The 27,293-nt window shown below is 34.4% G+C and overlaps 1 protein-coding gene across 4 annotated transcripts in view; it reads right to left on the reverse strand.

The window, feature by feature from the left end:
• Positions 1-27,293, reverse strand: part of LOC149573136 (GPCR-type G protein COLD1-like) — a 181,395-nt gene that overhangs the window by 86,255 nt on the left and 67,847 nt on the right. For all 4 annotated transcript variants that reach the window (XM_089814319.1, XM_089814317.1, XM_089814316.1 and 1 more), the window contains 3 exons: positions 20,692-20,821; positions 20,109-20,187; positions 8,563-8,651 (listed from right to left, as the gene is read on the reverse strand). In XM_089814319.1, coding sequence (XP_089670445.1) covers positions 8,563-8,651; positions 20,109-20,187; positions 20,692-20,821 — 298 coding nt within the window. The remainder of the gene's footprint in view (positions 1-8,562; positions 8,652-20,108; positions 20,188-20,691; positions 20,822-27,293) is intronic.

The following is a 27,293-nucleotide window of genomic DNA, read 5'->3' on the forward strand; positions in this document are numbered from 1 at the left end:
TGTAAGGGATCCAAAGACAATTTTCATTATTCATATTTTAAATTTTTGCCTAGCCTATGCTTTATAATTTATTATATTATTTTATTGGCGGAGAAATGAGCAATTGAACAAAGCTTCTAGGTTTTGGCTTATCGAGCAAATTTATATGCGAGTCCAGGATTGAAATTTGCAATAGATTGATCATCTATAAGGAGTGTCTTTATTCTGATTTATTTCTGGCATAGTTATTTATTTTATATTTCGGAGTTTTAAATTATTATTAAGTTGTGTCCTTTGTAAATGTTTTTTATTAATTTTCTATAAATATTTTAATATTCGGATAAGTTGATTGGATCATTATTGCGTTTTAAATTTCATAAACATAGATATTGTGAAATATTTTATTGTTTCCGTATTTATGTCTAAATTGTCTCCGCAGGAGTTAAAAGTACATTTTAGACTAATTTAAATTGCATTTATATAATTGATCCGTCGCATCAGGATTGTTAAAATTGTTTATAGTTAAATATATTAAATTTTATAAAGTTGTACGTTTCAACTTATAATGTTGACTTTAATTGCCCGTTTAATTAGGCGCTGGTCTTTCACTCCTAATTCATAATCCATATGCTAGCAAATGTTTCATTCTTTCCATTGAAGAATTAATATATTCATTCGTTGCAATCATCTATAATAATCACTTTTATTTAAAAAACACTCATACAATTATTTACTTTTATTTTTAATTTTTAATTTGCAAATCTTAAAACTTTCCATAATTCTTGCCGTTTTGAATAGTTTTGCAAAGCCAGAAGTGCAAGGAACTCAGACCATATTGTTCAGTTCCATCAAGTTGGCCTTAACCAGTTGGATATCCCAGCATCGAGCAGGCAAGGCTCGTAGGATTCCAATCAGCAGTTTTGGGAACCAACAGAGTGCATGGTGAATGTTATGCAAATTGATGTTCTAGGAGGCCATTAAACAAAGTACTTGGTGAATATCATGTGACAAGACGTTCTAAAGGCCATTACTTACAGTACTTGGTGAATATCTTGCATCTCAACATTTTGGAAGGTCGTTACTCAAAGAGTATTTAATGAATATCATTGATACTCTGGGAGACCAATACTCATGATATCAGATGTGATATCAAACCTTTTGAGTACTCGATGAATATCTTGTGTCAATATTCTGGAAGACCAATACTCATTTTATCAAATGTGATATCAAAATAATGGAAATCTTTTGATCAAAGATTTCCTTTATGCGTCATTCCTAACATTACCAATGGTGTAATATGTCTTGTGTTTATCCTCCCTAGCTAAGAGGAATGTTCATGTTTGGTAGCTTTAGTAGGATAAACATGTAAGATTAATTAATATAATAATGATTTATATTAATAGATATATATATAACTATAATTAAGATTATCATTATATCAATTATATGAATGAATAGACATGTCTCGCGAAGGGACATGTCTGCTCTTGGTTTATTCCCCATACAAATACAAGAGGTTGCTGCCATTTGGAAAACACATACCAAACATTATGGCAGTGCAATTACATCTGCAACTATCCTACGAAAAACAACAATGGGATCTTATTTTCCTCCGATACTTTATTAGGTTGTTTGGGAGGAAGAGGCTTGATTGATTTTATGTTTTGGATCTGACCCAATCCTTTTTTTGTTATGGTTAAACCCATATTTAGTTTGCCCTCGAGAATGATGATTTTCCAAAGATGCATCGCCATTCCCTTTTTCCGAAAAACTAACCTTAACATATTTGGTTTTAGCAAAAAAAGATACCTAATTTTTGCGATTTGTATCTGAAGTGGTTTTTTATCCCTTTTTACCACTGTGTCTGGAATTTTACGGATTGTGTTAGGCTTCATACACTTCGTAGGGGCCCTAGTTCTGATGTCAACTTCAAATTTGTTCCCTAGATGCTCAAGGAGAGAGTGCAAAACCTCATCTATTCGCAATATCCAATGGCCCAAATTTTTTGTAGTATTTTGTTTTACTGAAGGACGCTTGGCTATTAAATTTCACTAGAAAATGCGCACTTATCCATCGGAGAGGCATGACATTTCTTTACTCTTAAATAAATAAATTATTTATTTTATGCTTGTTATCATTTATTATTAAATCTTATTTAGAAACATAACATACTTTCTACAATATCAATCTTCCAGTTTATTTTATTTATTCAATCATTCATTGTAAATTTATTATTATTTAATTATTTTAAATATTATTTTATGGATAATTATAGATATTATTTATATTATAATAATATTTTTTATTCTTATTTCCTATGTTTATATTAATTTTAATATATAATTTTATTATCATTATTTATTTAATAATATTTTATTATTATTAAAAAAATTATCTTGAAGTGGGGACATGACACAACTGCCCTCAAAAATCTTGTCCCTTTGGGGGAAACTGAGATAACATTAATCAAGTGACGGCTTTTGGTATCTTTTCATCCATCAGAAATAATAGAAACACCTAATTCAATCCAGTAATCTCTAATTGGTTGAAGGAAGGTCTCTCTATAGCATTCCTCTCTATGACAAGGTGGTATAGACCTTTTCAAACCAAAGATGTGTGAAACAACCAGTGTCCTATTGATTGTCAACACCATTTCCTGCCAATATGGTGAGCTCACCAAGTTGAAATGAAGACCATTTGCATAGAGCCAACATGCAATCTTTTGTTCAACAATGTTTGTTGCCACCATTTTAAATGCCTTGTCCAATGAACCTCTTTTGCAGGTGGTAATTTGTACTTCATCTTCATCTTTTTCTATAGGCAAGAATGGATGTTTACAGGCTGCAACTGATCACTGGGTAGATTCATATTTATTTTTCTTTATGGCTCTATCAATATAAGCACTTTATTTTGATCTTAGAATCAATTTATCAACCTCTTCTTGGTCTTTTAAAAATCTTTCTATTTGTGCGGAAGACAACCCATTCTTATTTAGTCCTGTACATATTATCATCCCTTTACTAGCATGGCCCACAAAGTGAAGTCCAAGAACTAGGTCAAATGCTTAACTTAAACACTTAGGTCTCCTTTGTGGAAGCTCTCTAGCACTGCATGACCGATCCCCTTCAAAAATAATGACCTACCATTCAAAATGCTAATAAAGAGACCAAATGAAAAGAGAGCAAAACAATAAACAAAATGATATGTTCTAACAATGAATAGCCTCATCACATGTTGTTTTAGGATTTTGTGGATAAATTATTTTTGAAAAAAACATTTTTAAAATACACAAGTTAAAATTCACTTTTTTGAAGTTTTTCCGATTAAAAATGAGCACTAGCATCCATATGTGTCTGGGTGCTCACATGAAGCGCATCTAAATGCACCCACATAGGGTGGATGTGCGCCCTGAGACCATCCGAGCACATCCCACCACTGCATCTATGACCAGACGCATATGGAGGTAGGGATGGAGGTGTGAATTCAGTAATTGAGTAAATAACTGGTTTGAAGGCAATTCAAAGAGCAATTTTTGTGTTCTATATTAGTTCTTTTTCTTTTTTCAAGCATTTCCAAAATGTTCTTTCATTTCTTAATGCAAACACTCATTCAAACATTCAATTTCTTGATTGTATAATTTAACATCTATTTTATTTTATTTGTAAAACAAAAAAAACTTTTATCAATTTATGTTATTAAAAGTGTTATTTCGCTTCAAGGTGTAATGTTATATATTTAATGTTAAAATGTGTTTGGATTAAGATGATTGGAAGCATCAATCATCTCAAGTACCACCTTCGCATATCGCTAATCATGATATCAAACTTTACCCAAAGTAGGCCCAAATGTAGGAGAGATAAGAGTAGTCATTGCATTGTTGGGCCAAAACAAATTGAAGAGGTTGAACAAATGCAGATATAGTAGCAATCAAGAATCCCAACATAGTACAGGAAATAGAGGCAGACACGAAAAATATTTGTGCATATCTACTTAATTGAGATTGACAAAAATGCAATCATACGGCTTTTTTTGTTCCTAGAAATACACCTCAATCGTGACCTTCATTTCAAGATCCAATGTGGAACAATGCTTAGTTCAACAAAATAGTTGTGTTAAGTTTGGATCTACAAAACCTTCCTTTTAATGTGAAGAAAGGCCCATATTGAGGGAATTTGATCACAAAGATTGGTCCATATACTATCTAGACTAGGTAAGTTGAGGACACTCCTATGTTGATAAAAGAGAGATTGCTAATCTTAAGAGATATAAAGAGGGGGGCGCAATAAAAGTGCCAGTTGTTAGATTAGATGATTATTTCAAACTACGAGTCACTACCTTCTAGTTCAAGACTGAAGCCACAACCTTCTATGAGTGGGCCCAAAACTATCACTAAATTTATATAAGGGAAAAATTGTACATTGTTGTAACTTGCATGGACATGTGATGTTTGATAATAAGATTCAAACACTATAATACACACCACATTTATCAATTGTATTTACCAGATGATGCAATATTATTTTCCTTTTATATTCAAATCTAATAGGATCAATTCCCCAACATTTTACATACTCATTTGATACATTGTGTAACTATATTTGTATAAAATTTATATTTTTTAAGGAATTTGAGTATTTATTAAAGTTGTTGGATCACTTCCTATGTTTTGGCAAGTCAAGATTTTTTAACTATGGGCTAACAAACGGAAAAGAAGTTCAATAACAAGAATCCCTCTCATTGCCATTATGACTAATGATATGACCATTGCACTGACAAGTGACACAATTTTTATCTCCAAGTTGTTTTCCATGGGAAGAAGAAGAGGGCTGACCAGATGATTAGTTAAATAACATTTTAAATATATGCCTTACCATGATCAAGAGAAGTCCGCTAAGAAAAGAAAGAATTGTCATGACATAAGTAAGAAGCTTAAGAAACAAAAAGATTCAAGAATCTATCATGATGAAGAAGCTTGTAACTCACTTGTTCCAACCACAAAATGAATCTTCGTATGTTCTTATCAATAATAACCTTCAAAATGGATTCATAAAGTATTAAATGTACACTAGATCGATTGAAGGAGTAATTAAAATGTTTGTGTGTTCACACCAAAGTAACGTGAATCGCCACAATTCAAGCGATTCAAGTGATTTGGCGATCCGACTAAGGCCAAGCAATTCATGGTGAGTCGGTGAATCGGCTCGCCGATTTTTGACCAAAAATCACATGAATTGCCAAAAATCGCGATTCACCAAAAATCGCCATGAATCGGCATGTGAAATCAACCGTGGCAAGCATGAATTTGTCCCTTAAAAACATAAAAATTCAAACACTTTTTTAATATTTTATTGTCTTTCCTCTTTCTTATAACCCTAAAGGGCTTTCTAATTGTTTAGTATGAGAAGAAGAGAGGAAAAGTGAGAGAGACGAAGAGAAAAGAGAAACCATAGGATTGCAAACAGCAAGAAAGAAGAGCATCAAGAAGATCAAAAATTAGTTTGGAGAGGTCATAAGATTGCATTGGGAGTTTTAAGGAGCCAATAGCAACACTCCTCAACTCATTTGCAAGAGGTGAGTGTTGATTGTTTTTTGTATGTTACTATATTTTTCATTCTTTTGTCAATTTTTTTAAATTTTCATTTATAAATCTTTAATGTCTTTTAGTTTCTACATGTTTTTTAACTAAATCGCAAGGTGCAATCTTGCAAACCGTACAATTGGTTTTTATAACAAATTGCAAACATCTGTATGATTTTACATTGTACAATTTGCTCAAAAATAATGTAGGGTTTGATTTTTTTTTTTTTAGTTTAAGTTTGTAATGGATTTTCCTTATTGCAGCAACATTAGCTTTCATTTTGCATAATGCCTAAAAAGGATGAGGCTTGATCTATACTAAAGAATTTCCAGGAAGAACAAAATATCAAACAAAGTGTTTCTTTTGTAAAGAAATAAACTCGGGTGACATCTATAGATTCAAATATTATATTGCAGGCATACCTGGACATGATATTACCCCGCGCACTAAACAAACCACTGAGGCAAAAATAAAATGTCATATGGCATTAGAGGCTTCAGAACAAGAGAAGTTAAATAAGAAAAGACGATTTGAACAGTTAGGTGAAAATTCAAATTATGTGATTGATCTACAATTTGTAAATGCCCGTTAAAAGGTCTGTCTTTGACGTACACTTTTATGGCGAGTCTTTGCAGTTGATTGAGTTAGTTCATCATAGCGACCCTCAAGGGCTGACAGTGAGATTTGAAGGTCTCAATTATAGACTTACTATTTTTAGTAAGTCTAATTTTGGCAATTTCCATATTTGGCAGTGCAGTTGGCGACATTGGCAATTGGCCATCAGCCACATTGGATGGGACTATTTATTGTACGGGTTCATATTTATTAATTAATTGTTAAGGTTTCATTATTATCTGTCACAGCATTTGGTGAACTTCAAGCATGAAGTTCAAAATGCAACAAACATTAATGATGGAAAAAAACCTTCAACAAATTCGTGTGAAAAAAAGGTGAAAATTTGTATTAAATTTTTCTTGTTGAGCTCCTTGTTGACTTCTGAGGATACTAGCTAGGGCACAGGAGTCATGACATTTGTAGATGTCAGACAGTCTGCAGATACCAGCAATGAACAATAAATTGGAGAGTAGAGGGCGAGGATTGAACGCATTTCATCACCAATGTGTGTCTGCAACTCAAGCGACACAACCTTCCAACTGGGCGTTGCAACTTCAACGGCGTGATCCGACAACTCCACTTTGTGATATTTTTTCCAATTTTCATATTGTTAAAAAAATAGTGTTCTTTTTAGGCTTTTTTGGTTTTGATATGTTTTATTTGTAAAAGTTTAAAAGGTACCTCCGAACGTTTTCATTTATAGTTTAAATATGTTTCTTTAAATAAACTTTATTTTAACTTTTTTTAGTAATTTTTACATATACTTTTCTAAATTTTATTTTGTAATATTCAAAACAAAATTTTTAATTATTAACAAAACATAAGTATTTTTAGTTTATTTATAATGTTAAAACCATTTTGGCAGATTTGTGTATATATCGCTTATATATAAAACAATAAAATTATATAAGGCAAATTTAATGTCAAATTTATTTTCAATTTTTTTACACTTTCAAACTTCATCCCAAATTTTATAGTTGCGGAACTTGAACTTGAATTATTACATGTTATAAAATGATAGTGTTGGTGAAGCTTCTTCTTAAGTAAAAAATGTGATGAAGAAGCTAAGTGTCATTTGGGGTTATAAATATGAACCCATTGTGAGGAAAAAAGCATCCAATTGTCTTTGCTTTTGATTGTCTTGTGTGAGGTTTCTAAGTTTCTGATTTTCAATATCCTTGCTGAGGTATAAGGGTTTGAAGCTGAGAAATGCATTTGAATCACTGTTGAGGTATAGTGATTTCATTAAATTCTGGAATTTTTTTTATCTCCATTATTGTGTCTCCTATGGCTGGGAGAATCAAATGAGTTGAGAGTTAGTGACTTCTTCCTGTTAATGTCGTTGCTAAGAAGTCAATATTTGTGCTGGGAATGATTGGCATTCAATTGCAAATTGAGAAGTCTATCATTTGGTGGCAAAACTGAAATTATTTATTAATCTCTTTGTCCATTGTTGAGGGTTTGATCTGATTGGACGAGGCTGTGGTTGCATTACCAAGCCCAGTGTTCCTGTTTGGGAGTTTGTCTTGTATTTTTTAGAGGCTGCCGTTCCATTCTAAGGCAGCACTTGAACCTGTTCAGGCTGCTTTGAAGTGTTAGAGGCCTGCGTGCATGAAATTGAGGCCTCCGTGCATAAATTTGAGCCCTGCGTTGTGGATAGAAGGGGCCGCATTGGACACCAAAGACCTGCAAATTATATCTGAGAGCCCGTGCTGGAGAATTTGGGACTCACGTGGCCGAATTTGGGCATGTGGGTCATTTACGGCAGTAGGCTATATCCTTCCTGGGCCGTGATTGGGTTATGCAGGGTTTGCTTTAATTATTTGGACCTGCATTTGGAATACAGAGGGCCTGCATTTTAAATTTAAGGAACTTATATCTCTGTTTGAGGCTCACGCTGTATTACAAGAAGTATGTGATTTGTTTAGTGACCACTGTTGCTGTCTGAATACTTCCAGGCTCATTTGGTTGTGTAAATTTGGAATGAAGAATAATTAATTTGCAGATTAATTGCTCTCTTTCAGCCGTCAGTATTGTAGTTTTGAATTAATAAATTGCATCCAGTTTGAATTTAGTTGTGTTGTGATCAGAATTTTCAATTTCATTTCAGTATCTTCATCTCATGTTTAAATGCCAAAAGTCAAAATGAACAAGTGAAGGAATTATAAAAGAGACTAGTTATCTCTATTACAGTGAGGACTATCATAGACTTCATCACGGTGATATCTGAGTTTGCTAGAAAAGTGTTAGACGAAATGTCAAACAATTGAATAGTTAGGAAAATTAGAGTTAGACAAGTCTATAACCGTCTGGGGATTATTACATTGTCACATGTTATGAACAAGAGCTTCAACATTTTCTCTATCCATTGTGATTTTAGATCAATTTACCTTAGCTTGGCGTAGTTCATAAACTTCCAAAAATAATTGCTTTGAAAGTTCCTCCAATGCTTCTACCTCCGCTTCCATGCCTTTTATATCTGCAGCCAATGTGACTTGTCATTGGTATTAACTAGTAACAATAAATCCACTTATATTACAACAAACAACATTCCAATAACTAAAAACAAAATAATAAGTAATCAAACATTTCAGAAAACATCCAGAGAAACACAGCTTCTATATTCAATCAAACTCTCAAATGCATACATACATGTGTGCGTGTAGTAATGAGAATGCCTATAACTTGAAGCTGAATAATATGGTCTTTCAAGTTTGAACTTACAAATGATGCAAATAAGTTCATTAGGTGTTTATGCTAGAGTGATCAATCTCAGAAAAAGAAGGGCTCCGGAAAGGTACTAAGAAGAGCTCTGTTATAGACGATTCCCTCTTGTTACACCCAGTCCAGAACTCAACGATCATTGTACACGATACCAGCTTTCCATGGTAAAATGTCCAGTCAACTGTGTCAAATTTATATCCATACTTGTCTTTTGTTAAGTAATTAAACTGTTGTATCTTTGTCCATTTTCTGCAGATTGATCACAGTCGCATATGGTTTGTGTTGTAAGGTTTCAACACCATCACCCCATTCCAAATGGAGATCCCCTCTTTTTGATTTGGCAGTAGTAGAGGTCTTAGTTGACCTTGGTAGTAATTTCAAATTCTCTCAGGCCAGTTGAGAAGATGAGGGTGGATTTGTGAAAAGTCCACCACTTAGGCTAGTCCTAGGAAGGTTGAGTAGAGGTCCAACGTCTGATCAGCCAATAAGAAGCCCAAAATGGAGTTTAAGTTTCCCTTACCAAGAGTGAATTGAGGTTTAATTGGAGGAATTCGGAGCGGAAATCCAGAAAAACATGGTGATGGATAAGACTTATTGAGAAGTTGAATTGAAAAGCATGTAAGATGAGAACACTTGATAAGTTTGAAACCAAGACAGGGATGATGAAGATAATAGCCAAGAGAGGAGTCAACTTGAAGGATGCAACTATAAGAAGAAAAACATGAAGTTCTAGAGAATTTGACAAAGAAGAAATGAGAAGGAAAAATGAATGGAAAACTGTGATAGCTTCTTTGTTTAGCATTTCAGTATATGCAATATCGGTGAGACACTCGTAGATCTCTATATTTAACATGTGATCGGTTTGTGTTCATGATAAATGAAGTCCTTCGATTGACTAGCAGGAGTCTTCAATTGAAAAGCTTGAGAACATTGTATTCAGAATTTTTGAGCTTTCAATAAAGTATCATTTTCAAGGTGTGGCTGGGTTTTCTGCTCGAGCAGGAGGTTTTTCCCAGGATAAATATTTGTGTCTTCTGTTATTGTATTTCTGATTATTGTGTTCTTGTATTCTGGTTCAAATATTAACACTCTTGTCCAAGTTTCGACAAGGAGAGGTCGAATACTAAGCCCCGTGTCTACTTATGGACAAGCAACCCTGAAATCCTGCCACTCCATTTTATGGCTAAAAACTGTCTTCCACCAACCTACTCACCTCCTAGGTCATTAAATGGGTGAAAAATCAATTGTTACATAGCTAGAAATTATTTTCTTTTATTTGAATTTTCCAAAAAATCAGAGATTAGGGGCTCCAAATTGCAGATCTGAGCACAAGAATCAGTGTTTAGAAGGCAAATTACATCAGAATTAGCCTTTGTTGAAAAACATTGAGGATCCATCAAGCTTAGAGGTTTAAAAACTCAGAAGCTTGTGGAGAAAAAAAAACGGAGTAAAAGAAGTCTGATCCCTTTAAGATCTGAAAGTGTAAACTAAGAATATTCTTGAGTAGTAAGCTATGGAGCTATGATGAAGGGTATAGATAAATTTTGAAAGACTTTGCATCTAAGAAGTTCATTTTTCAAAAATCTAATATAAAGGACATAAAAGGTTCATTCTATTGAGGTTTATTGGGATTGGTTTCAAGTATGGTGACTCCACTCTTTTGGTTTTGAATGTTTGATCATAGAACAAGAAGTATGAAATCCAAGCATTTGATAAAGGTTGTTGGCTTGTTTTGCAAGACAAGGAGCTGTGGCAAGATCAAAGCTCAAAGACTTCAAGCAAGGATCTATACATGACCAGCCATTCATCAAGGAGGAGAAACAAGAAGGTGGTTTGAGATCGAAGATAAGGTAAAGATACAAATTCAAGATGGAGATCAACAAACCAAGAAAATGAACCAAGTCTACAAGAAAAGTTGAATTATCATCAGCTTACACTCCATTTGGGAACCCAAGTTCAAATACACCAAGTAGAATAATCTAGTTGCATGAAACTTTGAAAACATCAAGATCAAGAAGCCAAAATGAGAAAGGATGAAGAAAGCTAACAAGGATGAAGCAATTGGGGAATATGAACAATCTATTTAAGGCTTGATAATGTTGAGTATCAAGAAATATTACTTCAAAATCAATCAAGTTTATAGGATAAGCATGTTGAGGTGGCACCTACTCATCTTCAACCAATCAGAAAGCTTTAATTACACGTATCCAAAACCAATTAATAAGATTATTCCAAGTGTACATGTGGAGTCCACATCATGTCTCTACTAATTTATTTCCTCATTAGCTCTAAAAAGCATTTTAATTTTTCTTGTTCGCCCATGAGGTGGTGCTTTTATATAATAGATCAAACATTTAATGCTTGTAGTTATTACTTGAATTAGGGCTTTGTTGGCATAATCTTGGACCTTGATCTTGAATCGATCTTGACCCTTAATTGAATTTGAACAAGTATAAAAGGCAAAAAATTTCTCATTTGTAACTCACTAGATTACTTTAAAAGTGGAGGGAGAGACACGTTGAAATCGTTGTTATAATGCTATCAAGTAATTGCAGATTTATTGTTGGTCTTCATGGTGGATTACTTATGTTGCCTTGGAGTATTGCATGGTTTCTACATTTCCTCACTTAGATTAGTATTTCATTAATGTTGGGTAGAAGTGGTTGAGTAGTTGAGTCAGTCTTTGTGAATTATGAATCTGTCTTTGTGAGACTCGTCTAATCCATACCACTAGTTTCTAGTTGATTGTGAGTTTCCCTTGCACAGTCAACTAGAAGTTTAATGAGCTTTACTTTGATTATTGCTTGCACATTGATATGCATCCATTGATGGTATTAATGTAATGGTAATGGTTTGAACGTCTTGCATTTACCTTACGAGACCACACTAGCTTGGTTGATGTCAATGGCTAAACCATGGTAGTCACAAAGCCATTCACACTTTCTTGCATTCTAGGAATAGATTAGATCTTCCTAAGCCCTTGTCTCTTTGCAGTTTGTTTCATTAGATATAGTTGAAGTAGTTGATGTTCATTGATTGAATACCATTAGTCCCTTTGTGATACTCATATCATATCATTCTGACCAACTGAAAGTTTACAGCTAGAAGGAACCTTGGGATAGCATCATTTGATCACACAATCCACACACACTGTTTAGCATATGAAATTCCAAGTTCAAGAGAGAGTTGGAGATTTGGTGTTTCATTTGAAATACTAAGTATTTGATTTTTCATGTTTTAGTGGTCATAAAACTCACATCAACAATTTCAGGTCAAGATAAATTAATTTGGATGATGATAGCTACGACTTAAGAGCTCCAAGAGAATGTAGTGGCAAATAAAAGAAAAGAGCAAAAGTGTTATTTTAGAAAGATAGCATCACCAAATAGCAAGGAGCTTAAAGGAAACCACATTTATGTTCAGCAAAGAGTAGCAGCCACCCAAAGATAATCGTGGCATGTGTAATTGGTTGTTTAGTTAGTCAAAAGACAAATTCATATCATCCAATCAGCATCCACCTCAAAGGAAAAAGACAAAAAAAATAAGTTGAAACACTACTAGCAAGTAATTATCCGTGGTGAAAAAAGTCATGCCTACGGACATAATGTGTACTATTCAGTATGTTTAAACCTTTTAAAAAATGTTTATTCATGAAAGGGGTTCATCATCTCTTGTGTTGGGAAATACAAAACAAAATGGAATCCTGCTATCTCAGACTTGATCAAACAATTCCAAAGAGAAGTTGAAATCAAACTCTTCTATAGATGAAGATAGCTTTCATAATTAACACGGGAAGTTCAATATCATTCATGAGCAGAAAACAGGGTTTACTTCATATTTTTTGAGGCTCCAAAGGCTGATTGTGCAAAGTCAAATATTTTCAGAGATGGAGCAGTTATAGAAAGAATATCAACATCATCTTATTTTCAACTTCATAAGGTTTAATTAGTTACCTGGAAAATATAAGTGAGATCAATTGTAGAAAAGGTTTTCACATTCCAGGTTTCAAAAGTGATTGTCAGAGTGTCAAAAGTATTTCAAAAGCTTGTCCAGACTCCATCAAAACAAAGGATCCGCCATGAGAACTTTATCAAAATCATTCAAAGCCACTTATCCAGATTGATGTTTTTAGCCCAAACCAAAAAAGGCCCATCATCATTACGAAACAGGAGCATATTTTGAGTTAGCTATTTTTGGCCAAAGCCTGTGCTATTTTTGCGTCTCGCTATTTTTTAGCATCTTCAATTTATTGCCCAGAGTTAGCTATTTTTAGATAATTTATATTATTCTGTGGAAGATGTGAGCTTTTAAAAGATAAATTTTAATAATTTTAATTGTCAATTTAATTGAGAACTGCATATTGGATAGGATTATTATAATGAAGTTTGCCAGTCATGAAAGTAAGAATAGTTAGAATAGAAATAGAATTCATTTATGTCAGTTATTTTATACCAAAATCGGGGTAAAAAGTGCCATTTAGCAATTGAGTGAGAATGGTAGTTGTCGAGCCTGATTATTGCTGAAATTCATTTACCAAATATTACTGTTAAATTTATAAAGTTAAATATATATAACCTGATAATCAACAGGCCTGGAAATGCAGTCGCATTTATTCTTCTTATTCTAATTATCTACTGACGACTTTATTTGCTCTCCTTCCTCTCCTATTATGAGACGGCACCTTTTCCATATTAATCTGATATTAACACTAACCTAACACAATGTGTGTGTTAGTGACTAATTAGATTAAACTTGAAATCGCCAGTTCATGAGGAGGCATAATTAAAGTTGTATAAGGAAAAGACATGACCTTTGAGTCTGACGTCTTTTGTTTAGTTATTTAGTAGGATGGTGATGCAGTTCTGAAGGACACACAAACAAAATTAAGTCTGCTCCTTCTAGCATCTATATCCAGTAAATTAAATCAGAGATATTTTCAGTCAATATCACAGCAAAGTAATTATTCTTTCTTGCATCAGTATTGGAGAAGTACAGAAGTTCTGATTATAAATATAGGTGTCAAATATCCTCAATATTCAAAGAACTTAGAAGACTGTTCTCAGCATTCAAAGACCAAAATAAAAGTCTGATCAAAATTCAGAAGTTGCAGAATCTTTACATGGTATCAGAGCCAAGTTATCAGATCTAGGGCTCTGCAAAATTCAGTTATCAGACTTCATATATATTTAGTAGCTTTCTCCTATCTTCAATGGCATACACAATCAGACCCGAGGATAGGTTTGATGGGAAAGAACACTTTGAAGCCTGGAAATTCAGAATCTTGATGATTCTTGAAGAGAACAATGTTAAACAATTCGTTGATGGAGCATCCAAACAACCCCTAGTTGAACCACACAAATCTATATGGAGCAAAGGAAATAGAAAAGATGGAGTTAAAAACGATATTGCACCTATGCTTACAAAACATCAAACTGCCTTTGATATGATGAATGCATTACGAAATGCATATGAAGTAAACAATGCAACCAGGGTTCTTGCACTAAAAAGGCAACTAAATCACATTCAGATAAAGAAAGGAGAATCGATAAATTCTTATTTCCTAAGAGTTGCCGGCATTAGAGATGAACTATCAAGCATAAGAACCATCATTAGTGACACAAAATTAACACTTATGGCTATAGATGGATTGCCAGATTCATGGGAGACATTCGCACAAGGAATAAGTGTCAGAGATCAGCTTCTGGACTTTAACAGACTCAAGAATGATTGTCTTCAAGAAGAATCCAGAAAACTAAAGAAAGGAGGGAAACTAAAAGTAGGAGATGAAGAACTTCACATTCTTAATACAAATTCTTATAAAGGCAAGAAGAAGCATTTCAAGAAGAAAAAGGGAAATCAAAAGAATGGAAAGCCCAAGAAAGATCTATCTAAAATAAAGTGTTTCGAATGTGAAAAATTTGGACATTGTAGATCTAATTGTCCTAAAAACTCCAAACAACAATTAAATTGTACAAATGTCATTAGAGAAAAAGATACTTATGATCCTAAGAACCGTGTTTTGTATTCCTCTCTATCAAATGAAATTTCAAATAAAGCATGGGTAATTGATAGTGGATCTTCTAGAAATATAACGGGATACAAAGAAACTCTAGATTCTTTATCAAAGAAGGTTAACGGTGAAGTTACCATTGGTGATAACTCAGCACACTCCATTGAAGGAATTGGAAATTGTACTTTGAAACTAAAATCAGGAAATACTCTTCTTCTTAAAGGTGTACTCTATGTACCAGGGATTAAAAGAAACCTAATCTCAATTACAGCACTTGAAAATGATGGACACAATGTTGCATTCGTGGATGGCAAAGTATTAACTTGGGCTAAGAACTCTTCCATGAAGAAAGCAAAGATAATTGGTCAAAGAATGGGATATTTGTATGAATTGAATACAGAATCTAGTCGACCCATTCAAGCCCTAGTTCATGAAGCTGAAGATTCAAATGAAATATGGCACAGAAGATAAGGGCATCTATATTTTAAAACTTTATCAACTATGGAAAAGATGGTTACTGGATTACCCAAATTAAATAAAGACCACCCTAGTATTTGCAAAGGGTGTGCTCTGGATAAAAGCCCCAGAAATCCCTTTCATGATAGTACTAGAAAAACAAATAATGTACTAGAATTAATTCATTCAGATTTATGTGGACCTATGTTTGTTCCTTCTCTTGGAGGATTCTGGTATTATATCTTGTTCATAGATGACTTCTCTAGGAAAACATGGATTTACTTTTTTTAAATGCAAGGAATCAGAAGAAATCCTACAAAAATTTAAAGAATTCAAAGCATTAACTGAAAATCTTTCAGGACATAAAATTAAAACTCTTAGAACTGATAACAGAGGAGAATATACCTCAGACTTGTTTAAAAGCTTTTGTAAAGAATCATGGATTAAGAGGGAGTACATTGTTCCTTATAACCCAGAGTAAAACGGGGTAGTAGAAAGAAAGAATACGACAATTACAGAAGTTGCTAGGGCTATGATTTTTGACCAAAACCTAAAATATTATCTTTGGGCAGAAGCCTCTTGTACTGTTGTATATATTCAAAACAGAACTCCTCACTCCTATCTTAAAGATAAAACCCCTGAAGAAGTAATTACTAAAGTAAAACCCAATATAAGTCATCTTAGAATTTTTGGATGTCCTGTATATATCCATGTTCCAAAAGAAAAGAGAACCAAGTTAGAACCCTCTGGGAGGAAAGGTATTTTTGTAGGGTATAGTGAAACTTCTAAAGCATATAGGATTTTCATACTTGGACAGAAAACTATTGAACTTAGTAGAGATGTAATCTTTGAAAAAGATCTTGCATTCAAAAGAGCCATAAGTTCTGATGAAGCTTCTCCTTTATCTAGTTCTGAAAGAAATATTGAATTTCGGTCCCAGAGGGAGAACTTAGAAGAAATAGAAGATGAAATTGAAAATATGAACCTTGAAGAAAATTCAAAGAAAAGACCACTTTGGGCCATTAAAACAGTTGAAGCAGCTCACGATTTTGCTGCACCTTCCGAAACAGTCAGAGAAAGAAAAAGACCTAAAAGATTCTCTAGTTATACAGCTAACATAAGTGATTTATCCAAAACAAAGCCAACCAATCCCTCGGATGCTATTAAACATATAGCTTGGAAAGAAGCTATGACAGAAGAATACCAATCTATCATGAAAAATGATGTTTGGGAAATTGTTCCAAGACCTAAAGGAAAATTTGTTATTTCTTCCAAATGGATATTTAAAATAAAGCATGCTGCTGACGATAGTATTGAGAAGTATAAAGCCAGATTTGTAGCCAAAGGATTTTCTCAAAAAGAAGGGATTGATTATGAAGAAACCTTTCCTCCTGTTGTTAGATATACCTCCATAAGAGCAGTCTTAGCAATTGCCGGATCAAAGGGATGGAAGGTACATCAGATGGATGTGAAAACAACATTCCTAAATGGAAAGATTTCAAAAAAAGTATATCTGGAGCAACTTGAAGGATTTGAAACTCATGATCCTAACGCTTTTGTTTGCAGGCTCAAGAAAGCTCTCTATAGGCTTAAACAAGCTCCCAGGGCCTAGTATGAAAGAGTTAATAAGTATCTCACCAAGTTAGGATTCTCCAAGAATGAAGCTGATCCAAATTTAAATTATAAAAGAGATAAAGATGATATGGTAATTCTGATACTGTATGTTGATGATCTACTAATAACAGGTGATGTTCATCTCATAGATCAGTGCAAGAAAGATCTAACTAGAGAACTTGAGATGAAAGATTTGGGACTCCTTCATTACTTCCTAGGACTGGAAGTACAGCAGAATTCTGACAGTATCATACTAAATCAAGGGAAGTATACATCAGATGTTTTAAAGAGATTTGGAATATGGAATTGCAAACCTATGTCTTCTCCAATGGAGACTAATCTACATAAACTTAAGGAAGCAACTACAGAATCACCATCCATAGATTCTACTATCTACAGACAGATGATTGGGTCTCTTATGTACTTGGTAAATACAAAACCAAATATTTGCTATGCAGTTAATGCCTTAAGTCAATTTATGTGTGAACCAAAGGAGATTCAACTAGTCGCAATTAAACACATTATGAGATACTTACAAGGCACTCATAATCTCGGACTCAAATATGAGAAAGTTGCTCTAGACTTACATGGATTAACTGATTCAAATTGGGGTGGAAGTGTTAAAGACAAGAAAAGTACTTTAGGATGTTGTTTCAATCTGGGATCAGCAATGATATCTTGGATATGTAGAAAGCAGTCTTCAGTAGCACAGAGTTCCACAGAACCGAATACATTGCAACAGCAATGGCTTCCTGGGAAGCAATATGGCTAAGGAAGTTACTTGTGGGATTATTTGGGCAAGCTATGAATCCCACGATTATTCATTGTGATAATCAGAGTTTCATCAAGCTCTCAGTGAATCCAGTTTTCCATGACAGGTCCAAACATATTGAAATTCCTTACCATTATGTAAGCGATATGGTAGATAGGAATTCTGTAAAATTGGAATATATTTGGACTACAGATCAGACGGCAAACATACTCACCAAACCTCTATCTAAAGTGAAGATAGAACACTTTAGAAGGAGACTTGGTATGGTTGAGTTGTAATCCATTTGTACTCTCTTGATTATTAATAAAATAATTTTATTTGTCAGGCTATTGACTGTTATGGGCTCCACCATTTGTATTCATTTGTATTCATTATTTTAAGAGGTGACAATCTCTAAAAAATAATGAACACTTGTATAAAACATTATGAGAGGTGACAATCTCTTAGATAATGTGCTAAACAGTAGAGTTCTACTGTAAGATCTAGATGAGTTCAAGATCATATTGTGATGTAGACATTGCTATGTTTATGAGTCACAAGTTGGATAAAGGGAGGATTTTAGTATTCTCCGGGGTTATCCTGTTTTCTGGTAGATCTTAAAAACGAGATTTTGTTGTGATATAGAAATACCAGTTTCTATGAGTCACAACTTGGATAAATGAAGAATTTAAATTACTCTTCAGATTTATCCTATATCTTATCTGTCATATCACAGGTTGAGTAATATGACATTGTATTATGTGTTCTCTAATATCACATACTAAGAAGATTCAAACAGATATAGAGTATTAGTTCTTGCTTATACATCTGTATTGATGTTGCTAGATATAATCTCTCTGTATGATTATCAAGTTAAGAGGGAGTGTTAAATATATATAACCTGATAATCAACAGGCCTGGAAATGCAGTCGCATTTATTCTTCTTATTCTATTGACGACTTTATATGCTCTCCTTGCTCTCCTATTATGAGACGGCACCTTTTCCATATTAATCTGATATTAACACTAACCTAACACAATGTGTTAGTGACTAATTAGATTAAACTTGAAATCGCCAGTTCATGAGGAGGCATAATTAAAGTTGTATAAGGAAAAGGCATGACCTTTGAGTCTGATGTCTTTTGTCTAGATATTTAGTAGGATGGTGATGCAGTTCTGGAGGACACACAAACAAAATATAGTCTGCTCCTTCTAGCATCTATATCCAGTAAATTAAATCAGAGATATTTTCAGTCAATATCACAGTAAAGTAATTATTCTTTCTTGCATCAGTATTGGAGAAGTACAGAAGTTCTAATTATAAATATAGGTATCAAACATCCTCACTATTCAGAGAACTTATACGACTGTTCTCAGCATTCAAAGACCAAAATAAAAGTCTGATCAAAATTCAGAAGTTGCAGAATCTTTACATATAATATGTTATCTATTAGTGCATAGAATTTATTTCACTCATATTTCCTTTAAATATGACATATGCATGTTTATATACACATCCATATATGCGTATAAGTAGAAATATGTGTCTATGTGTGTTTGTGTATATAGATAAATACACATGTAGAATAATCCCTTTGCACAGAAATTCTTGAGACAACATTCACTTAAGAAAAGAATCTTTAGTTCCACTACACTATTTTCTGTCATAAATGACCCCAAAAGTTCTAGTAATATCAAACTCCGAATAGAAGAAAATCAAAGAAAACTAACCAAATCTCATCTTCTTTCTCATATATGCTTCAACATCCCAAATTATAAGAAATGTGCCTCATTATAAACAAACGGCACACTCTTTTTAAATGGGACAATCATTTGGGCTCAATGTTGGCATATATTACTACTGCTATTATTTAATCAAAAAACTATCACTGACAACTTACAAGAATAACAGCACTGTCAAAAATTGTTGATTAATCAGAGAATAACATTGTGGTAACATAAAGTCATAAGCCATTCTCCATTTTTTATATCATTGATTGTTTACAAATAATTCTTGTACTGGCATCAACATGAGATCAATACAAGTTCTTGTGAGCCCAACAGTGAAACTAATACCAGCTCCATTCAAGCAACAATGCTAGAAACCACCAATGGAAGTTCACAAATCACAACATAGAAATTCATTTATTCAGAAACCACCTCTACACTAGAAGCCAACCATGAAAGAACAAAATTCACAAACTAGAGTTCATATTAGATGTCCCTTCAGGATATGAACTTGGATCTCCACATTGAGAACTCAATGCTTTAACCCATTAAGTTCAACACCTTTGACTTCACCTGTTTTACTTTTAAATGAACACTTGATTGAAAAACTAAATCTACAGAGTTCTTTTGTAAAGCGTTGGAGGATGCATTACCTTGTTCTTGTTCATCCTCTTGAACTGAGCGTACAACAGTTCCAACAAGCCGTTTCAGAAAGGATCTTGCCTCAAGCTTCTGTAAATATAATAATAAATATTCAATTTGTTTTTGGACCAAAAAGAAGTGAATGGAGTCCATTCAATTTGATAGGAGTACCTAGGTAAAGCATATTACAAAAAGTAACTAGGCACTAAGCCCTAAACAAGCACGAAACCAAGCATTGCGATAAAATACAAAAAAGCTAACCAAGTACTAGACACGAGCATTGGGATAAACCTAAATGGTCAAACACAATTCATAAAAGTTAGCTACAAATAGTACCAAGAGAATTGTAACACAACTAACAAATGAATAGCAAATTAATGTTAACTAAAAATTGAAATCCTTGTCTGCTTAAATTTAAGTTACTTCTGGATAGTATTTAATAACTAAAGAAATGGAGCCAGTAGAACAAATACCTATAAACTTGTATTTTACATTTGTAAGGCAATAAAATAAGAATAAAAACCATCCTTTCTATTTTTAATAAAATAAAAAAAGTTTGGGCCACCAAAGGAAGAAAAGCTCCAATGAACTTACCTGCCGTGAACCTTGGATTCGCTCCATTTCCATGCGAGATAGGATAATTTTCTTTTTCTTTGCCACACATGATTCCATAGATTGCAGTAGTTGTCTCTCCAAGGATTTTATATCACCTTCTTCAATCTCTCTGAATCCACAACCATGTAATATCAGTTGTAAATATCCAAGACATGTTGCCCTACAACAAGCTTCATAGGATTTTGCTGACAAATGTGTTTGCTATATAAAAAACAATAGGTGCTAAAATTTTGAGTAAATCAATACACTTCTGTTGTAACAGGGAAAGCATACTTTATATATCTAGCAATTCAGCAAAAATTACATCCATTAGAACTAGTGCTATAGAACCTTATGAAATTTACCTAGCTTACAACTGCTAGAATACCAATATGATCATATGCCAATTCCTGACTCTGTTGCTTGGATGCCCAGTTTTTCGATCATTTATGTGTTAAGAGTTTTACAATATAAGACCTCTCTCACACTATAAAGATAGAATTCTAAATAGTGCCTGATCTATGAACCAATGTTAACCATAAGCATCAATGTGTGAAGAACTGAAGTGCAACCAATCATTTCTACATTAGAGAATCAGAAAGCATTAGCATGCAAACTGGGCAATTGTAATTGAGATATATAGGTAGGGTGTGAATGGGCATGTATGCACGCGCGTGCGCACGCACACGCACACACGCCTACACACACACACACAAAACGGCAACAGAATTTATGGAAAATAATTAACACCAAAAATACATTCAATTAAGATTATTCAAAATTAATTTGTAGGCACCTTAAGCTTTTCTACACTGCCAGTATAATCCTTGATCTATTTAAACATCTGTTTCTCAAATTTCTCATTTTGAATTCACAATGAAGAGTACGGAAAATGACTGATGAAAATGCAAAACCTATTCATCTAAATCAAGAAGGCAATTGAATGAACAGGAGTTTGATTTCTATGCATTTAACAGAAGCTTGGAGCAAACAACTTCTATGCCAATAACTAGCAACTAAAAATACTAAATAAAGAAACACAATAAAATTGTGCATAACCATGAATATGTGTAAACTACACTTTGTTCATATATCAACAAGTAGTATACAATGATGTTGTACCGGGAGATATAACAATACAGGAGAGCTCCACTACCCAGCCAACCTTAAAAATAGTTAAGTACACTGCTCAACCAAATATGGAATAAGATAAGCACATTAGGTTATAACTGCAAAAGATATTATTAAATAGTAATTAGTTTTCTGTCTACAATCATATTTGCTCCCACACAGCAAGCGGGCAAGCAGGAAAACAACTAAACATCTTCATATAGTGCTTGAAGTTGGATGAATGGATGATTTAATGGATGAACCATTTATGTTTACGCATTAATTGACTGTGCGTATTTACATACAAAAGGCAATCTGCCTCTCTGCAAATAAGTCAGATAATGATGTTATGGAATGATATTATTTGCAATTAACATAAGCATAACTGCCCACTCACATGTAAAACTTCAGACATTGAAGCCTCCAATTAAGTATGCATTCCTTGCTATCAACCATGCTTGCAAGCAAGCTAGAGATTATCTGTAAACGTGTCCTCTCCTTATTTTTACCTTATAGTAATTTGTATTTGTGTGTCATCCTATAAAAATCTTAAACTTGGAACTATGATGATTTAAAACATTCAATAGTATGTCTTATTTCAGATAACGTAAGCCTTCCATTCTAAAAGGGCAGAATAGTATCTAAAACACTTACCTAAAAGTATACTCCAAAAGCCTCTATAACAACTCTTGCCCATGTGAGATGCATAAAAATACCCAGGTGCAACAAATTTTTGAGAGAGACAGAAAGTTGCAGCCTGAAACATTTTCTTTTAAAAAACACTTGTAATCCCAAAATCCATTTCACAAATTTGAACTCAAGGCCTAAAATGTTTAAGAAAGCATCCACAATTAGTGTCCATAAATGACCAAACTATGTCAAAAGTGTATATATGTTAAAATTGCTTTACCATTATTTTGTTTTGATTAGACTTGTTAGTAGATTAACCTCCCATATTCATAATTATGGTGGCCCACATTGAGATGAGTTGTAGGTCATTTCCCTTCATTCTTGCCTTCATTATAATGCAAATGTGGTGTTCTAATTCAATCTGCACTCAATGTGCTTTTTGCCCTTTTATTGAACCCATAGTGTCCTGATGTCATCTACACATTATAAAAATTACCTCAACAGACCCTTAGGAACCTCATTTTCTGATGAGAACACTGAGCCAACATCATTGTTCATGATCAGTGATGCCATTTCAATCTACCTTGACATTCGCACCAGCCAACCCGTTAACAGTGACATCAGCTATATAGAAATTATAAGTTTCTGAGTGACAATAGGGAGAGTTAAGTGTATACAAAACTGCACTACAGCCACAAAAAAAGGGATGGATACATCCTGGGCATACAAAAAAGTTAAAAAACTATAAATATCATAAATATATAAATATTTGCAGCTTTAAAATGGGAATTAAGTTCACAATACAACACTACTATAAATATTACAAATATAATATGCTGATTCAATATTTAAAACAAAAAATGCAGGAGTACATTTATCCTTGTCTTCACCTCTAAAATAAAAACAAAATTAATGGTCTTCATGGGCAAATCTCTCTACCGCACCAAAGGGGGAGGGCAAGGGTGGGTGGGAAGCTAATGTTGCGGGAGGTAAGCACTATCGAGCCCTTACCAGCCCGCAGAATAATAGCAGTCCGCATTGACAAGGACCTTGGGTGGGTGGGAGGAGGAGATGCCAAGTAGTTGTAGATGCCATCATTGAAGCGACTACATCCTCCCATCCACCCTACATGCACAGTGAGCCCCTACTATTCTAAGGCACATAGTTGGGGTCAAGGACATCCGACCAACTACCTGTGGAGTGAGGGTGGGCCCCTACTATTCAATAGTGGAAAATGAAGGGCATCAACCGGTTCTGATCATGGCTTCATTTTGTAAATGTATCATCCTAAAATGTTAGCACCCTTAGTTGGGAGCTCGCACCTACTAGACCTCATTTTGGTGATTGCATGGTACGAATGTCCGTTATGCTTGATCCCAGCAATCTGTAATTTCTCCCTCCACATTCCATGACACTCCCCTAGATCACAGCAAATTTCAAGGTGATTTTACCTGGACTATGTCAACCTATCGACTTAGTCTTGGGACCAAGTTGACAAGCTGACTTATTCTTGGGTTTTTGAGCCTAAATTTGGCTCGGGGATTGATGGCGGGGTTTTCTCCAAAGGTTTTAATAGTGGTCAGCCTTGATGAAAATTTAATTCCGAAATGAGTATAAAAGGACATAAACTCCTCTCATTTTGACAAGAACACACATAAGTTGATTTCAACATTCAGTGCAAGACATAAGTTGATTTCAAGAGCAAGTACAACCAAGCTAAGGTATGCAATTGAGCATTTGGATTAAAGATTCAATGGCAAGCATCCAATTCAAGATCTCCAATACCTCATTTCTTCAAGATCCATTCAATCAAAGGCAATCTTCTCTGATTGATGCAAGTTTCTCTCCCATGATGGCCAAGTAGAGGAATTAGCAATCAAGCAAGAAAATCCAAACATCCATTCTTCTTTTCTCTCCTCCTCCATTGAGGCTATCAAGCATATCTACACTCTAAATCAAGCATTGGTGATCATATATCTATGCATTTGTGAAGGCGTCCTTGATACTAAATTTTATTCCAAGATCTACACCTACAAGCATCTTCGTGGATTCCACTAATTTCTATATCTATCCATGATGGTTTTTCATGCAAGGTAAATCTAGCATTTATCTTGTTTACATTTCTTTCCTTTATGCAATTTCAGTTTCATTTCAAGATAAGATAAGATTATTAATGTCCAACAAAAGACCACAAAAGGTCTATGGGACTGAGAGTTTACAACCAGGAAGTTGACAATAGCATGAGCAACAAACAGTGTCAGAGAAAAGCGAAACAAGAAACAAGAAACAAGAAAAGAGAGGCCAAGGCAAAGACTAGGAGTCCTTCCTTGGCAAAAAGAAATCAGTCACAGAAGGATAAGACTATGAGTAGATAGGAGCCCTAGATTGTCACTGTGAACTCGAGGAAGAGTGTCGCTGACGTAAATAGCCGCTGTGAGGACTGATAGATCTGGAATGGCCAGTAGAACTGGTAAAACTAGACAGCCTTTTCAAACCCCGTAAAGGAGATAAGGGTGTGAAAAGGCAGTGATAAGTTGATCAGAGGTATGTCAGTGAGGAAGTAGTGACTGTAAAGTACTAGCACGAAGCAAAGTGGCCTCCTGAAGATAAAGAGGAGGACATCGCTAGTCACAATAACAGAAGAAGGCTGAGAGAGAAAAATAGTCCCGGAACAGACAATAAAATCTCCCTCTAATCTCATAAAAGATACGGCATTGGAAGATAAAGTGAGTCTCTGTTTCGATCTCATCAAGAGTACACAACTTACATATACGTTCACCTCTGTCAATATGATGATCGGTCTGAGCACGAAGAAGGTGAGAACCAACTCTAAATGACCCCAAAGAGATATGCAAGGCATGACACCACCGTCGAGAAAGATAACTAGGACGAATAATAATCCCATCACTGATCTCCAGAAAATGCTCTACATAGAAGGCCATCCTCAGACGTAAACCACCATGAGGGTTAGTCCAGGTAGTCGTAATATACTTTCTGTAAATATCAAGTCTAACATGCTCATTAAACTCCTGCCGAGAGGGGAGGAGATGAGCAAGGGAATTCAAAGAGAACTGATATGGAGGAAAACGATCAATATCAATCCCAATCAAGCTTAGCAAAGAAGATGCCTGAGCATACCAGCAATGAGCCCGAGAGCTAGTATCAAAACTCATAGTAGCAACAAAAGAGCAATATGCTAGATAGGAGTATCTATCAAGTTCACCAACCAAATCTGCAAAACCATGTAGGCGATGAAGGAACCAAATCAGATCAAATATGGCCGCAAGATTGAAAGGATGAGCACCAAACTCAGCAAAAATAATACTATGAGTGAACCTGTGACATCAAGGTTAATTCCTAAATAGGGGTTTGACCTAGGCAAACCCATGTCCATAACCTTCTCCCCATTTTTTTGGGCACCGTCTACAGTGCAACTTATATGCACCCATTTTCAATCAAAATATAAGTGCTTTAGACTATTTAACACTTGATATGGGTGCATATAAGTTGCCCCATATCCACTGCCATTTTTTTGCACATGAACTATTTTCGGAGTTGCAGATTCGGATTTGACAGCTTTGAACAGTCGCAGGTCCTCAATAAATTTCATCAGATTTGGAGCTTTTGGGACTAAGTCGACTTTTCAATTTGTTCTCAAAATGTCAACCTGTACTTTTTGGCTGAAAATAACATAGTGGATAGTTACAGGCAACAGATTCCCAGATCCGAAGTCACACTTGATTCCGACATTACGGTGACAATCAAATTCAAATCTAAAGGTCAATCTTCCTCTTCTTATTGGTTTATTTTATCCATTTTCCCTTTGCACTCATTTTTATAGATCAGATCTGATATCATATCCTTTGCATTTACTTTTATACATTGTCATAAAAACAATTTTATCATTCATTCATTCCACAATCAATCAAAAGGGGATCCCCCCAACACTCATGCTTTAACCTAGACCTTGCATTGGCATCCCATCATACTTTTTGGGTTGTGCTAATTAGATTTGTATAAGGGTGAGCTTGGGATTCCCAATTTATAATAGAATTTGGTGAGATACCTACATCCTAGCCTCATTCACCATTCTATATAATACAGTACATTGCTTACAACTGTAAATTTGCTAACTACCAAGATATACATAAACAGGCTTTGACATTGTAATGCATTACACAACGGGAACCCTACAGAGATTTGAACCCTTGTCCTTGCTTGAAAATAATCATTGTTTAATCTCTCATTGCCAGTTTGAGTCGCAAAAGATTTTCTATCAAACTTGGCACCTTTTCTTTTCACATAATATCACTCATTTTAGAGGCATGAATGCAAAATGCACATTCCATTCCCTTATATCCTTCATGCTCAAGCCAAAAAGGAGTTGTTGGTTCCGAATACCGCAAATTGGAAATCCAAGAGCCTGCCACTTCTCCGATAGGACTTCTCAATCAGTTCTAGCCAACGAACGAGAATACTTCTCGATTCTCTTGCACTTCAGGCTCCGCTACACCCAGGCGGGTTTACTTTCACCTCAAATGCTAACTGTCTGGTTTAAGGCTTTTCTATAGCGAATTTAAACTTCTGGAGTTCTCCGGCTAGCAAGGTCCTCGAGCTCAATTAAAATGAAAACTGGATGCTAGATAATGGTTGAATGTTTTGTATAATTGAATAATAATTAATTCGATGCTTGTAGGAAGTTATAGATTTTCTGACTACAATAATAAAAAGACTAGTGCCTTTGCTCATCCAGGCAATAGAGTCAACTTCAGTGAATTTTCACGTACAACTTTATAATGTTTTACACACTTCACTGCCGGCAATTAAATAATCAAGATGCGACAGATCAAATATATACGCAA

Source organism: Cupressus sempervirens, chromosome 2 (assembly GCF_028749045.1).
Source record: "Cupressus sempervirens isolate cs-2001-9-10 chromosome 2, ASM2874904v1, whole genome shotgun sequence".
In the NCBI taxonomy this organism is placed as follows: domain Eukaryota; kingdom Viridiplantae; phylum Streptophyta; class Pinopsida; order Cupressales; family Cupressaceae; genus Cupressus; species Cupressus sempervirens.